At 44.8% G+C, this 11,477-nt stretch overlaps 1 protein-coding gene across 1 annotated transcript; it reads left to right on the forward strand.

Moving 5' to 3' along the window:
* Positions 1-361: 361 nt before the first annotated feature.
* SIVA1 (SIVA1, apoptosis-inducing factor) lies at positions 362-1,045 on the forward strand (the record flags this gene model as incomplete). Its single annotated transcript, XM_010138894.1, has 2 exons — positions 362-518; positions 988-1,045. Coding segments are annotated over 2 exons (215 nt in total), but the record flags the coding sequence as incomplete, so codon positions are not given.
* Between the last annotated feature and the right edge of the window lie 10,432 nt (positions 1,046-11,477).

The following is an 11,477-nucleotide window of genomic DNA, read 5'->3' on the forward strand; positions in this document are numbered from 1 at the left end:
TGCTCACCGCCCGCCGGGCTTCTGGCACACGGCGGGGATGCGTGTGTCCCTCCCTAGTTCTTTTATTTTTATTGTTTCTTTAAAGGAAGTGTTAGATTTAGAGCTGGCGGGTGTTGAAACTGTTGCATGTAATGGTCTGCTTGAGAATCTGTTCGTGGTCTTGACGCTGAGCAGAGAAAGAACCAGCAAAGTCCCAAGCAGTGGGCCCTGGGCTGGTGCCTGCAGAAGTTTGGGAAGTGCTGCCGCCTGTAGCTGTAATGCCGGGTAGAGAGAGCACGCTCCGCAGTTCTGAGAGCTTCCACGGGCTTTCTCTGTTTTGCTTTAACGTACATCTCGTCTTAACTGCGTCTTTTCCAAGCAGTTCCACCCGTGGGAGTCTCCAAAGCCTGTTCATCGTGCGTAAGAACTGCCGATGTCAAGGATGCATGTGCACAGTGTGACCAGTTTGTCTGCCAGAACTGCAGCAGGCTGTGCAGCTGCTGTAACACCGTTACCTGTTCTTCGTGCTCCACTGTTGAGTAAGTACCTCTTGAATCTTTAAGCTTATCTTAATTATATATGCCCTGAAAATTGGCTGTAGCATATGTAGCATATCTAGCTCACCCATGTAAAGGACTCGAACTCTTTTCATGTTGCTTTAGCACCAGCAGAACTGTCTGAACATGGAAAATAACATGGAAGTATTCTAATCAGTCTTGGTGCAGGTCTAGCTTAGCTTCTCATTTAAATGTTCTAGGAGGTGAAAATTCTTCGTTCTTTCCCGCCAGCAATATCGTATGCTGGCCAGTGGTGAACGGATGCACTCCCGAGGAGTAATCTTCAGTTTTCCATCGTTGTTGACAGTTCTATGATAAAAAGAATTACCGAGTGTGCTGTGTGGGAGTCCTGTGGTTGCTGCTGCTAATGCAGTAGGATGGCATTGTTTGTTATGTTCCACAAACAGTAGACATGCTGACTGACTTTCTTCTGGTTTTATTTTTTTCCTAGTTACGGTGATGTGGGAGAGCAAGTTCTCTGCAATGGTTGTTTGATATTTCAAGTCTGAAACTTGATGAAATCGCCTTTATGGCCAAGATGTCCATAAATTTAATGAAGTCTTCTCCTTATGGCCGATCAATTAATCCTTTTAGCATGTGAATTAACTATGGAATTTCTATGTTTTATATCTTTATATTGTAATTTTTAATATTGTAGTTAAATAAACTTTTATATTTTAAGGCTTTCTAGATTATTTTGAGTCAACTTTCTCCTTTTCTTTAGTTGGGATATGCCTGTCTGGAAGGGGCCACTTTATGCTCTTACCTGCTGTTTCTTGTGTGATACAAAATTCAGAATATTCATCCAGTGTCTCTCCACTCATGTTAGGACACACTTCTGTGGGATCAGAATAGAAATCAGTTGCTCCTTGTGTGCTTTCAGGTGAGTGTAAATCTCTTCTGGACACAACATTTTCTTTGTGAGCTACCTAGGAAAATCATCCAGGCCTGAAGGCTTTTCTAAGTAGAAAATTTGCTGCTTTTTCATTAATTTTTTTTTTAAAACTGTCACAAGCATCTTATGATTATGAAAAATTGAGTCTGGGCTGCAAGCACACGTTGCTGGCTCATAAAGCTGATTGCATCAGGACAAGCGTGGCCAGCAGGTCAAGGGAGGTGATTCTTCCCCTCTGTTCTGGCAAGACCCCACCTGGAACACCCAGGCAGAAGAAAGACATGGACCTGCTCAAGTGGGTCCAGAGGAGGCCATGGAGATGATCAAGGAGCTGGAGCATCTCCCCTGTGAGGACAGGCTGAGATAGTTGGGGTTGTTCGGCCTGGAGAAGAGAAGGCTCCAGGGAGACCTTATAGTGGCCTTCCAGTCCTTAAAGGGGGCCTACAGGAAAGAAGGGCAGGGACTCTTTATCAGGGAGCGTGGTGACAGGACAAGGGGTGCTGGTTTCAAACTGAAAGGGTCGATTGAGATTAGATATTAGGAAGAAATTCTTTACGGTGAGGGTGGCGAGACACTGAAACAGGTTGCCCGGAGAAGTGGTGGATGTGCCCGCTCTGGAAGCGTCCAAGGCCAGGTTGGGTGGGGCTTTGTGCAATCTGGTCCAGTGGAAAGTGTCCCTTGCCCATGGCTGAAGGGCTTGGAACTAGGTGATCTTTAAGGTCCGTTCCAATGCAAATCACTCTGATTACTGGCAGCGTGAATGGTTTTAGTTGTTTAATTGTTCTTTCCATGTATTGTTGATAGAAAGGACAATGGTACACCGGGCTTGAGGCAAAAAAAAAATTTTCTCAATATTTAAATGTCAGAGGCTAATTTTCCTGAACCCTCTTTGCAAAGTCTTTCTTGGAAAGTGGCTTGTTTGTGTAAGTTGATCACCTACGCTGTAAGCTTCATATTGTCCTGAAGACCCACTCAAAAATTGTTCATGAAAAATGGTCAGCACTCAAGTGAACATCTTCATAAAGTAGCTCATTCGTGATTTTTCTTTCACATCCCTGCAGAGACTGCTTTACTTGGTGTTGTTTGTGCTGTAGGAGTGAAACTAACCTTAGGTACTACTGGAAGGGCCCCTCAAAGAAACTTTATTTTAGTATTTGTATGGTTTTTTTAAAAAAAAAAAAACAAAACAGACTTTCCATCTTGTAAACCAGCCGTGTGTAAGACAAAATTACAGTGGTCTTTTCCTCAGGAAAATTAGGCCTTAAGTGGCTGATTTCAGACTGTAGGAAAAAAGGAACAGATTTGAGAGAAAAAAAGAGATTCTCATGGCACCCATAGCTAATGCTCTGTCTCCCAACCGATTTGCCCAGAATTCCCAAAGCAAAGGCTGCTGCTCGTGTTTCCCTGTCTTTTCAGCTGTGATTGCTATGTTTTGCATGAAGTAACTTTTAGTAACTTACCTCTTCCCCTCCTAGCTATTTCTGTTTGAAGAAATGGAGAAGCCCTTGCGATGCTAGTTGAGAGACTTGCTTCCTGTGGGGACACCTTTATCTGGCCTGCGGGGTGTTTAGCACTTCGGAACAGCCCCCTAACCAAACAGACCATACGGACCAGTCAGCGCTGTGGCACGGGGTGGGCTGAAGGCTCTTGCTGAACAGCAGTGCTTCTTCGAAGCTGCACCTGGCGTCACTGTGGATGTATCAGCCGTGGGGAGGTGCAAGATGACATTCTCTCCAGCCCCAGCGTAATCCTTCGCATCGCTATGCAGAGACAGTTTAAAAGCGTTTGTGCCCTTTAGGGTGTCTGGCAGGGGCTCACTGCACTACTTGGTCAGCTGTCTGCGTGCCAGCCCAGCCTGGCTGATGGGCCTGGTTTGTTGCCCTGTCCTGCATCCTTTGTAGGCAGTTAAGACGGGAGAGTTGACTAGTTCTTACTCCAGACTTGATTATGAGCAAGGGGAAAATGTAACTTGTCCCCTCTCTAAAACAAACAAAAAAAAGTCGAAGTCTGTCAGGGTGTGCTGCTAGCGAAAGGACTAGTCAGGGTGTGCAGTGACTCTGCAGCACTGTCTATCTTCTCAAAACTGTAGCCGGTTAAGTCAGGATGATGGCAGATCTTTGGTACCATTCCCAGCTGCCGGGTGTCACAGGGCAGATAAAAATGTTCCTGTGATAATCACTTTAAAACACAAAGCTGAGTTTTATGAATGGGAAGAATCTATGGGTTACTGCATTTAAGTGTTAGGTTTAGGACAGAATTTTAAAACTTGGCTTTGTCTCATTTGAAGCTTTAAGCAGTGAACAAAAATGTTTTTCAGTCAAGCATATTTTTCAAACTGAAACCTTTAAGTATGTGTCTGCTTTTTCTCATTTTCTCCTGAGGGTGAGGGACTAAAATACTGATTTTGCATCTAGGCTCCCAGAGAGATGAGACATGTTGTTTACAAATGATTTGTTTTTCAAAGTAGTCGATAGATACAGGGGTTTGGCTCGTGTAGTCACTGCTGTGTTTCATGGAAAGCTGTCCTCTGTAAAAATGACAAGGGTTTTGTGGCCTAGAGTTCTTACTTGTTATCCCCTAGCCTGCTCCTTGAAAGATGGTTGTGCATTAGGACAGATTCCCGATGTGGAGAGGTGGGAGAAGAAAAAAGCAGGAGGGCAGCAGGTGAAAGGTTAGAGGCTGGGAGGAGGAGGGCAGGAGGAGCACGGAATAGCGTGGTCAGCTTTTGTACAGGGGTGGTGCTTCATACATGCACAAAATGTTTTTTAGTGGTTACCAGCTCACTTGCTTCTCTGGCTTCAGAAGGGGTGAAAAACTGCTTCTCCTGTGCTTTCATCTCCCAAAAGACTCAAATACTGTTAAGGTAAGTTCCTGCTCTAGTCCCGCAGGTCTTAAGTGGACCGCGGGAGGCAGGACTGGGGACTGGTTTCTAATCTTTATGTTGCCTACAGAAAAAAGCTATGGGGAGGGAAGAATCTTTGGGTGAAAGGTCTGAAGATTTTTCTCTGTCTAATTAGCTCCTACTCGCAAGGTTTTGTCTGTTGCCACTGGACTATGTAGGAGAGCCAGAGAAATTGTCTGGTTTACTGAGCAGGAAATTACTTTTTATTCTGTGCATTGTTGTTATCATCGTATGTTCTTACCCTCCTATTCAGTGCAAAGCGTCAAAAATCAAAGTTTGCCTCTGAGGAGGCAGCATATCAACGGTGAAAATATCCCGTGGTGATGAGTTTACAGCCAGATGAGAAACTTGTGAGGGCTCTGTCATTACTGGTGAAGTGAGCCTCGGTTTATGTCTAAAAGGAAGTCAGCTGAACTGATCAGGTTAAAACAATTCCTTTTAAGCCTAATAAGTGAGTAAATACTAGGAGTGTATGGTTTCAGCGGTAGCAGATACTCCTTTAGGGACAACCTAAGGTGGTAACTGACTTCAGTAGTCTCCAGTAAGTACAATCTGCATTAGAACAAACCCACATAATGTTATGAACTTCTGTAAAAAGATGAAATTCACCTGAGTTCTCTCCTTCAGTCGCGTTTATCCATGACACGCATCCCTCACAGCAGTGCTATGTTCTGAGTGAACAGATCAGATTTGTGGTTACACACGTAACCTTAGTTCTGTGTGCACAGAGGGCAGTTCCTGGATGTTCTGCAGGTCAGGCCAGAAACCTGTCTGCTTTCCAAGAGAGGAGTGAGCCTTTCCAGAGATGATCCAGACAGCCTAAAAAACCCCCCAGAAGTAAACTTAAAAGATCTTAGCTCACAAACTGAACCAGTGCCACTGTGTGACTGTACATCTTCTGTTTAATACGGGCAGGACCTCACCACTTCCCCCTCTTTCATCTACCCAGAGGATCCTGACTTGTAGCCATTTCATAGTCCCTTTTGTTCTTCTCTCTGGGCAGGTGATAACTAGATGCAGTTGTGTTTTATCTCAGGACAGGGTGCAGACCCAGAGTTATTTAGCTGTAAGTGGAAGATGTCCTTTTTTTCTTAATGCTTTTATGCTTTGATTTGGTGCTGTATTTGCAGCCGTCGGCTGTGAGATGCTAAGACGTGGCAGCAATCTATGGATGTTTTAAATCTTCTCAGTCTTTTCTGAAGAGGTGCAGCCAAGAAGCGGAAATGGAAACGGTGTCTTTGTCCCTGGGTCTGTTACGTCCGATTCGTTTGGAAACACACAACTAGCCTCTAGGGGAATTGGTTGGAGAACAGCAAATGCCACGACTATACAAATGAGACAAACGTCTCTCTTTTGCCATGGACCCTACTCATAATTGTGTGATGGTTTTGTGTTTTGACAAGATCAAAAAATCAAATGCTAGCAAAACTCAACTGATAGTAAGCTCCCACCTCCAAACTCACATATGCTGCTCCTTTGTAATTTTGGGTTAGTTGTAATGTTTTATCATGGCAGATGATGCAGCTGTTTCCTCTTTGTGCCGCCCTGACCTTCCGTCTAGATTCCAGCAGTGCTGACTAGCTCGGCAGAAAGCCCTCAGTGCTCAGGGGATCTCCAGGTAGTATGGAGCGTGCTGGTGTGTCTCCACAGGTCCAGCTTGCCCTCTGTTCTGAGCAGTGCTTTACCACTGATCATCAGACTACGTTTAGATCCCAAGCTATTGTAGAAGTGTGTGGGGTTGCCCAAGGAGAGGGAGGAAAACCTCAAACTATCCAACGGAAGCACCTTACTGGTGGGCAGAACAAAACGGCTGCTGCAGCCTGAAGATTCTACAGCCGAACTCTGTACAGTGACGTTGCTATTACAGCTTGGCAAAGTGTAATGAGAGGGTTGGTGGAGGCTCTTCCAGGAAAGCCTCTTTCTTCCAGCAGGCATGAGGACAGGTAAGGCTAAGGAAGACCATGTGTACCCCGATGTTGAGTTTCCTTGAGCTGGTTCTTCCACTCTCTTGAGGGTTTTCCATTACTGAACTGTGCAGGGGAAGGTAGCGGAGCTTCGAATGTTGTGGTTTGTTTGTATTTGAGCAAATCAGTTAATCTGTTAAAAGTAGCCAACAGGCTTCAGAAAATGTTAATGCTTCTTTAAAAAATAAATAGGAGCTGTGTAATTCACAGACCAGCACTGTTTGTGGATAGAAGTTTGGAGGAAAATTGTTCTAAGTCTTACTGTTTTACTTTAATAAAATTGCAAGAGTGAAAGGGATCAGTCGCTGCACATCTGTAACATTTTAGTGACTATCACAGTGATATACGTAACTCTTTTGTTACGTATTTACTCTTATGTATCTACTCTTTGTGTAGATCCTTTATTTCTAAAGAACTGACATACCATACTTGTTATAGTTGATTGCTTTGTGAACTGCTACCGTTCTAATACAAGTTTTAATGATATTTGCTAGTGTTGTGTATTCTGGGCTTCTGTTATTTTGTTTTTTCCTTTAGGAAAAGCCTCTGCTGGAATCAAGCTTACACTTTTATTACAAGTTTTTAGGTTTTGTGGTTGTGATTCCGTTAAAACCTAGTGATAAATGTTACACTACTTATCTCTTGCAGAGGTTATTATTGCTTAAACATTCTGTTGTTGTAGAGTTTACTTTAAACTTTAGGGTGTATTTAATTGTATTTTCTTACATTGCTTTACTCAGATGTATTAGTTGAAATCACGATCCCCTTCTTGTTTGTTCTGTTGTCACTTGCTCTGTCAGATACGGATGTTTCTGTTTCTTTCCCTGACAAGTAGGTCGTGGGGCCAGATGTCCACTTGATAACCTGCACAGCAATGTCAAAATCCACATGGTAAAATGGATAATTTTATTAATAATCAAAATCCGTGGGCTCTGCCTTCATCTGTTCTACGCACATACACTCCTAAACTTGCACTGAAGTTCCGAAAGCTGCCAGCAGCTCCTTCTGCACAAGTCCACTTTCCTCTGATTGGCGGTTTAAGAGAAAACATAACCATTCATCCTGCCTCTTCAGCAGAAGTTTCACGGTACAGCCACAGGGTGTCATCACCAGGTCAGTTTTGTGTGGGTCGTTACCCAGGTTATTTTTTTTCTCAGGTCCTCACAGCTTGATTGATACTGTTATAATTGGAAACTGGTGCGGGGGAGGGTGTTTTAAAATAGCCCCCTCATAAATCTGGAGGTCCAAACCAAATGCTTCCAAACCTGAAATTTTTACCCGAAGTATTTCGTACCATTCATAAAACACAGCCTGAATTTCAAAACAGACCATTTTGCTGTCTACAGTAAAGGCAAAAGCAAAATGTAAATCATATGCGTAAAAATTAATGGATCACAGTGTTTTTTCTTTGAATTTTAAGGTATCAGTATCATAATCAAGGGTATTTATATGCCACGTTATGTAAGTTATATCGCTCTTTTCTTAAAAAACACAAGTCCCAATAACAACAAAAAACCCCCCAAAAACCAAGAAACACCCCCCAAACACTCACATTCCACATTTTATTACATTAAATTAACATGTCACACACAAGTTGCTTCTCGTGAAGCTGTGGAAGAGTACGGTGACTGCTCTGCCAACAGCAGAACTAAAGCTGGAGGGTGCCGAGCGAGCAGGCCAACAGCAGTAGGGGGCTGCTGTCCGTCACCTCTGAATGGCAGTGGCAACCAGGGATGCTCCTGAGGATTGGGAAAAGGTGAGGGTTATCCATTTTGTGAACAGAACAATCTGAGGGATTCTGGGCTGGTCACTGACCTCAGTCCACAGGAAGACTGTAGTGTGAACCCTCACAAAAGCTGTGTCCAAGCGCTACATCCAGGCACATGAAGATCAAGAACATAACTGGGAACAGTCAACAGAGATTTATCGCGGGCCTGACTGAGCCAACAGCTGTTTCTGATGAGACGAGCAGCACCGGATGAGAGGAGAGAAATGGCTGTTACTCACCTTGACATCAGCAAGGCTTTCAACACAGTCCCCCAAAGTGCTGCTGCTGGAGAGCAGTGGTTTGGACAGGTGAACCTAAGGTGAGTAGGGCAAACTCAACCAGCCGTGGGTTACCAGTAGTGTTCCTTGGGGCTTGTTGCTGGAAATGGTGCTATTGGGTGTGTTCGCTAATGACCTGGAGGATGGGACGGAGCAGACCCTTAGCCAGTCCCTGGATGCTGCTGCTTTGGGTCAGTGGTCAGCACCCAAAGGGTGGCAGCACGGCAGCTTCAGGCAAGTCATGCACGTGGGCTGGCAGGGGGACTTGTGGATTCGCTGAGGGTAAGTGCAGAGTCCTGCAGGGGACAGTCACACCATCCATAGCCCAGGCTGGGAGCTGGCTGACCAGAAAACAGCTTTGCAGAAAAGAACCTGGGTGTCCTGTGAGACAGGCTGCACCTGAGCCAGTGTGTCCTTGCCAGGGTAAAGGCAAACTGTTGGGCTCCATTAGCAAGAGCAGGGGCAGCAGAGTTCCCCGGGTGCATGAGATACAGAGGTGTTACTGTCTCAGAGGCTGTAGCTGTCCTGAAGACCCTACAGTGCCAAGTGGTGACACAAAGGGACCAAAACCTGGGTGTGTCTGTGACTTTCAGGGTCTATCTAAAGCACAAGTATTTTATGATTTTTCGTGGGATTGCAAGGCTGTGTATTCACCTCGGGTGCCTTTCAGTGCACTTGGGAATGATCAGGACTGTTGGAACTCTCAGACCTGCTGCGTTCTTCTGTCCTCCTAAGCATTGACTACCACTAGCTGTCAGAAAGGAGGAACTGGCAAAGGGATCTGTGGTCTGAGCGTGTCCGCTCTTACATCCTGTTGACTCTGCTAGAACTACTGACATGATGAAACTCGGACCCCAAACTGTTTTGGTGGGCTGTGCTGTAGAGTGCAGCACTTTGCAGAATATAGATCCCTGAGCTTGAAGAAATAATTACATCTTCAACCAAGCAGCTTACGTACAAAAATTAATGCCCTTTTATGTGTCTCAGTCCCAGGAAGTTTCATTTTAGGAGCTTCTCCCACGCTTTCTTGCACTGAGTAATACCTCGCTTTATGAGTAATCTGATTGTTCTGATTTCTCTTTCCGTGATAGCAAGATTATTTACTGCCCCAAACCACATTTTAAAATATTGTTAAACCCAGTAAAAAACAAGCTTAGAATCCTGGGTCTGTAGTCAGTTTGGATGAACAGGGTAAGGAATGACAGGAAAACGTGCAGATTTTCAGAGTCCTCCCCAAAATGCGAAAAGCAGCGAGCCGGCTCAAATACTTCCTTCATACCTTGTTTCATCTTCTGCTGAGTGGTTTAACTCCAGGTTGTTCTGGAAGTCCTCACTTCTCTGAGAATGAGAGAACTCAGTCTCAGTCGGGGGTACTCACACCGATTCCTACTCTCAGCGCTGGTTTAAACACCTCTGTGTTTAGACGGGTCGGACTTTCACAGGAACGCGCGCGCTTTCTTCACCACCACATCGGCTGAAGAGGTTCTACAGAAAGCAGCCTCATCTGGGTGAGTTCATATCAGCACTGTGGAACACAAGCACCTGAAAGTCCTGAAAATCTTTTGTTCCTCACCCATGCAATATTGAACTAGAAGTTACTGTAAACCAAGTCAGGGGGACTTTCTCCTCTTCACTGAGTCAAGTGTTCCACTCTTGGTTTACTCCATGCGCTTTCTAATATCTACATACTTGTGTTTGGGATTGTTGCTACAACCTTTTTTTCTTACCTCTTGTACTGACTTTATCCCTTCTGTGCTGATGTTCCTGATACAGCAAGAGCTTGTGCACCTCTGTTCTCCTTTACACTAGTAAGTTGTCCGTTTGTGGAAGCCTGGTGCTGTCCCCGCTCTGCTGAAGAGATCGTCCAAGCTCATGCTGTCCCTTTGTTGCTGCTGGTGCTTGTAACCTACTGCACAACAATGTGATTTGGGGTTCTTTCATCTTCCCCTCAATGCAGGTATTGTCTTGTGTTGTGTTTTACGGTGCGAGTGTAGCTTAATACACAAGAGTTGTGGCTTTGAGCTGTGTCCGAAGTGCCTGATACTAATTTCACGCACAGTCTCTTCTGCCCAAGTTAGTTAAATGAAAACTTTCGTAATAGTGTTTCAGAAACAGTCAGAAATTAGTCTACCCTTCAAAGTTCAGTGGCAAACGTCACTTGGACATGAAAACGATCAAACCTCAACACTTGTTCTCTGTGTTTTCTTGAGAATTTCAGTTCTTGCGGGGCTTTTAACTTGATTCCTCTGCTCAGGATATTTTCTTCGTTTGCTTAACTCATGCTACCATCTGTTGTTCAGTAACTTTCTCAGGGCCAAAGCGGCTGATGGAGATCTGAGTTCTCTTAGATCAGCACTTGGCACCGTGAGCTTTTTCACAACCCAACAAGCAGTTCCAACAGCTGCATGCATGAATCACTTAAGTTACAGTACCCTGCAGCACCCTGTAAGAAGGGGTTTGACAATCTGGTCAGATGCCACACAAGCAAAAGTGCTGTGAACTGAGCGCCTTGGAAGGTGTGACATAAATTCAAGATCATTATTTGATACTTATTTTAATGTAATGTGCGCTGAAGTTTCATCACTGTTCAGAAAGCTTTGGAATTACCTAGACTGCACAGAAGAAGTTACCATTAAGTACCAAAAAATTCAGTGGGCTGGGGGTGTGTCTGTTTGTTACGGCAAACTGCTTTGACACATTCCCCGTGGCATTTCACATTAGTGAGAGACAGTTTGCCCCAGCAGCAGAACTGCTCTTCGCATGCTTTTGAGTGAGTCGGTCTATATTTAAACCTGTCTCCAGCAGTATTTTCATTTCAGTTGTTCTAGGCTGGGTTGCTCCGCTGTGGATACGGTCTTGATTACGCTCTATGTTTATTGTAAGATTTGCTCTCAGAGAATCGTTTAGGTTGGAAAAGACCGTTAAGGGCATCGAGTCCAACCGTTAACCCAGCACTGCCAGGTCACCACTAAACCATGTCCATGTCCCTGCTTCACCTACTCCTCTTTTTAGGTACCTCCAGGGGTGGGGACTCCACCAGTTCCCTGGGCAGCCTGTTCACGTACTGCTGCTCTGCAAACGCTGAAACCCCACCACTTCATTCAGCGCTTAGCAAGCTGCAGGAGAACTTTAAG

The sequence above is a fragment of the Buceros rhinoceros genome, unplaced genomic scaffold (genome assembly GCF_000710305.1).
Source record: "Buceros rhinoceros silvestris isolate BGI_N320 unplaced genomic scaffold, ASM71030v1 scaffold11646, whole genome shotgun sequence".
Classification (NCBI taxonomy): domain Eukaryota; kingdom Metazoa; phylum Chordata; class Aves; order Bucerotiformes; family Bucerotidae; genus Buceros; species Buceros rhinoceros.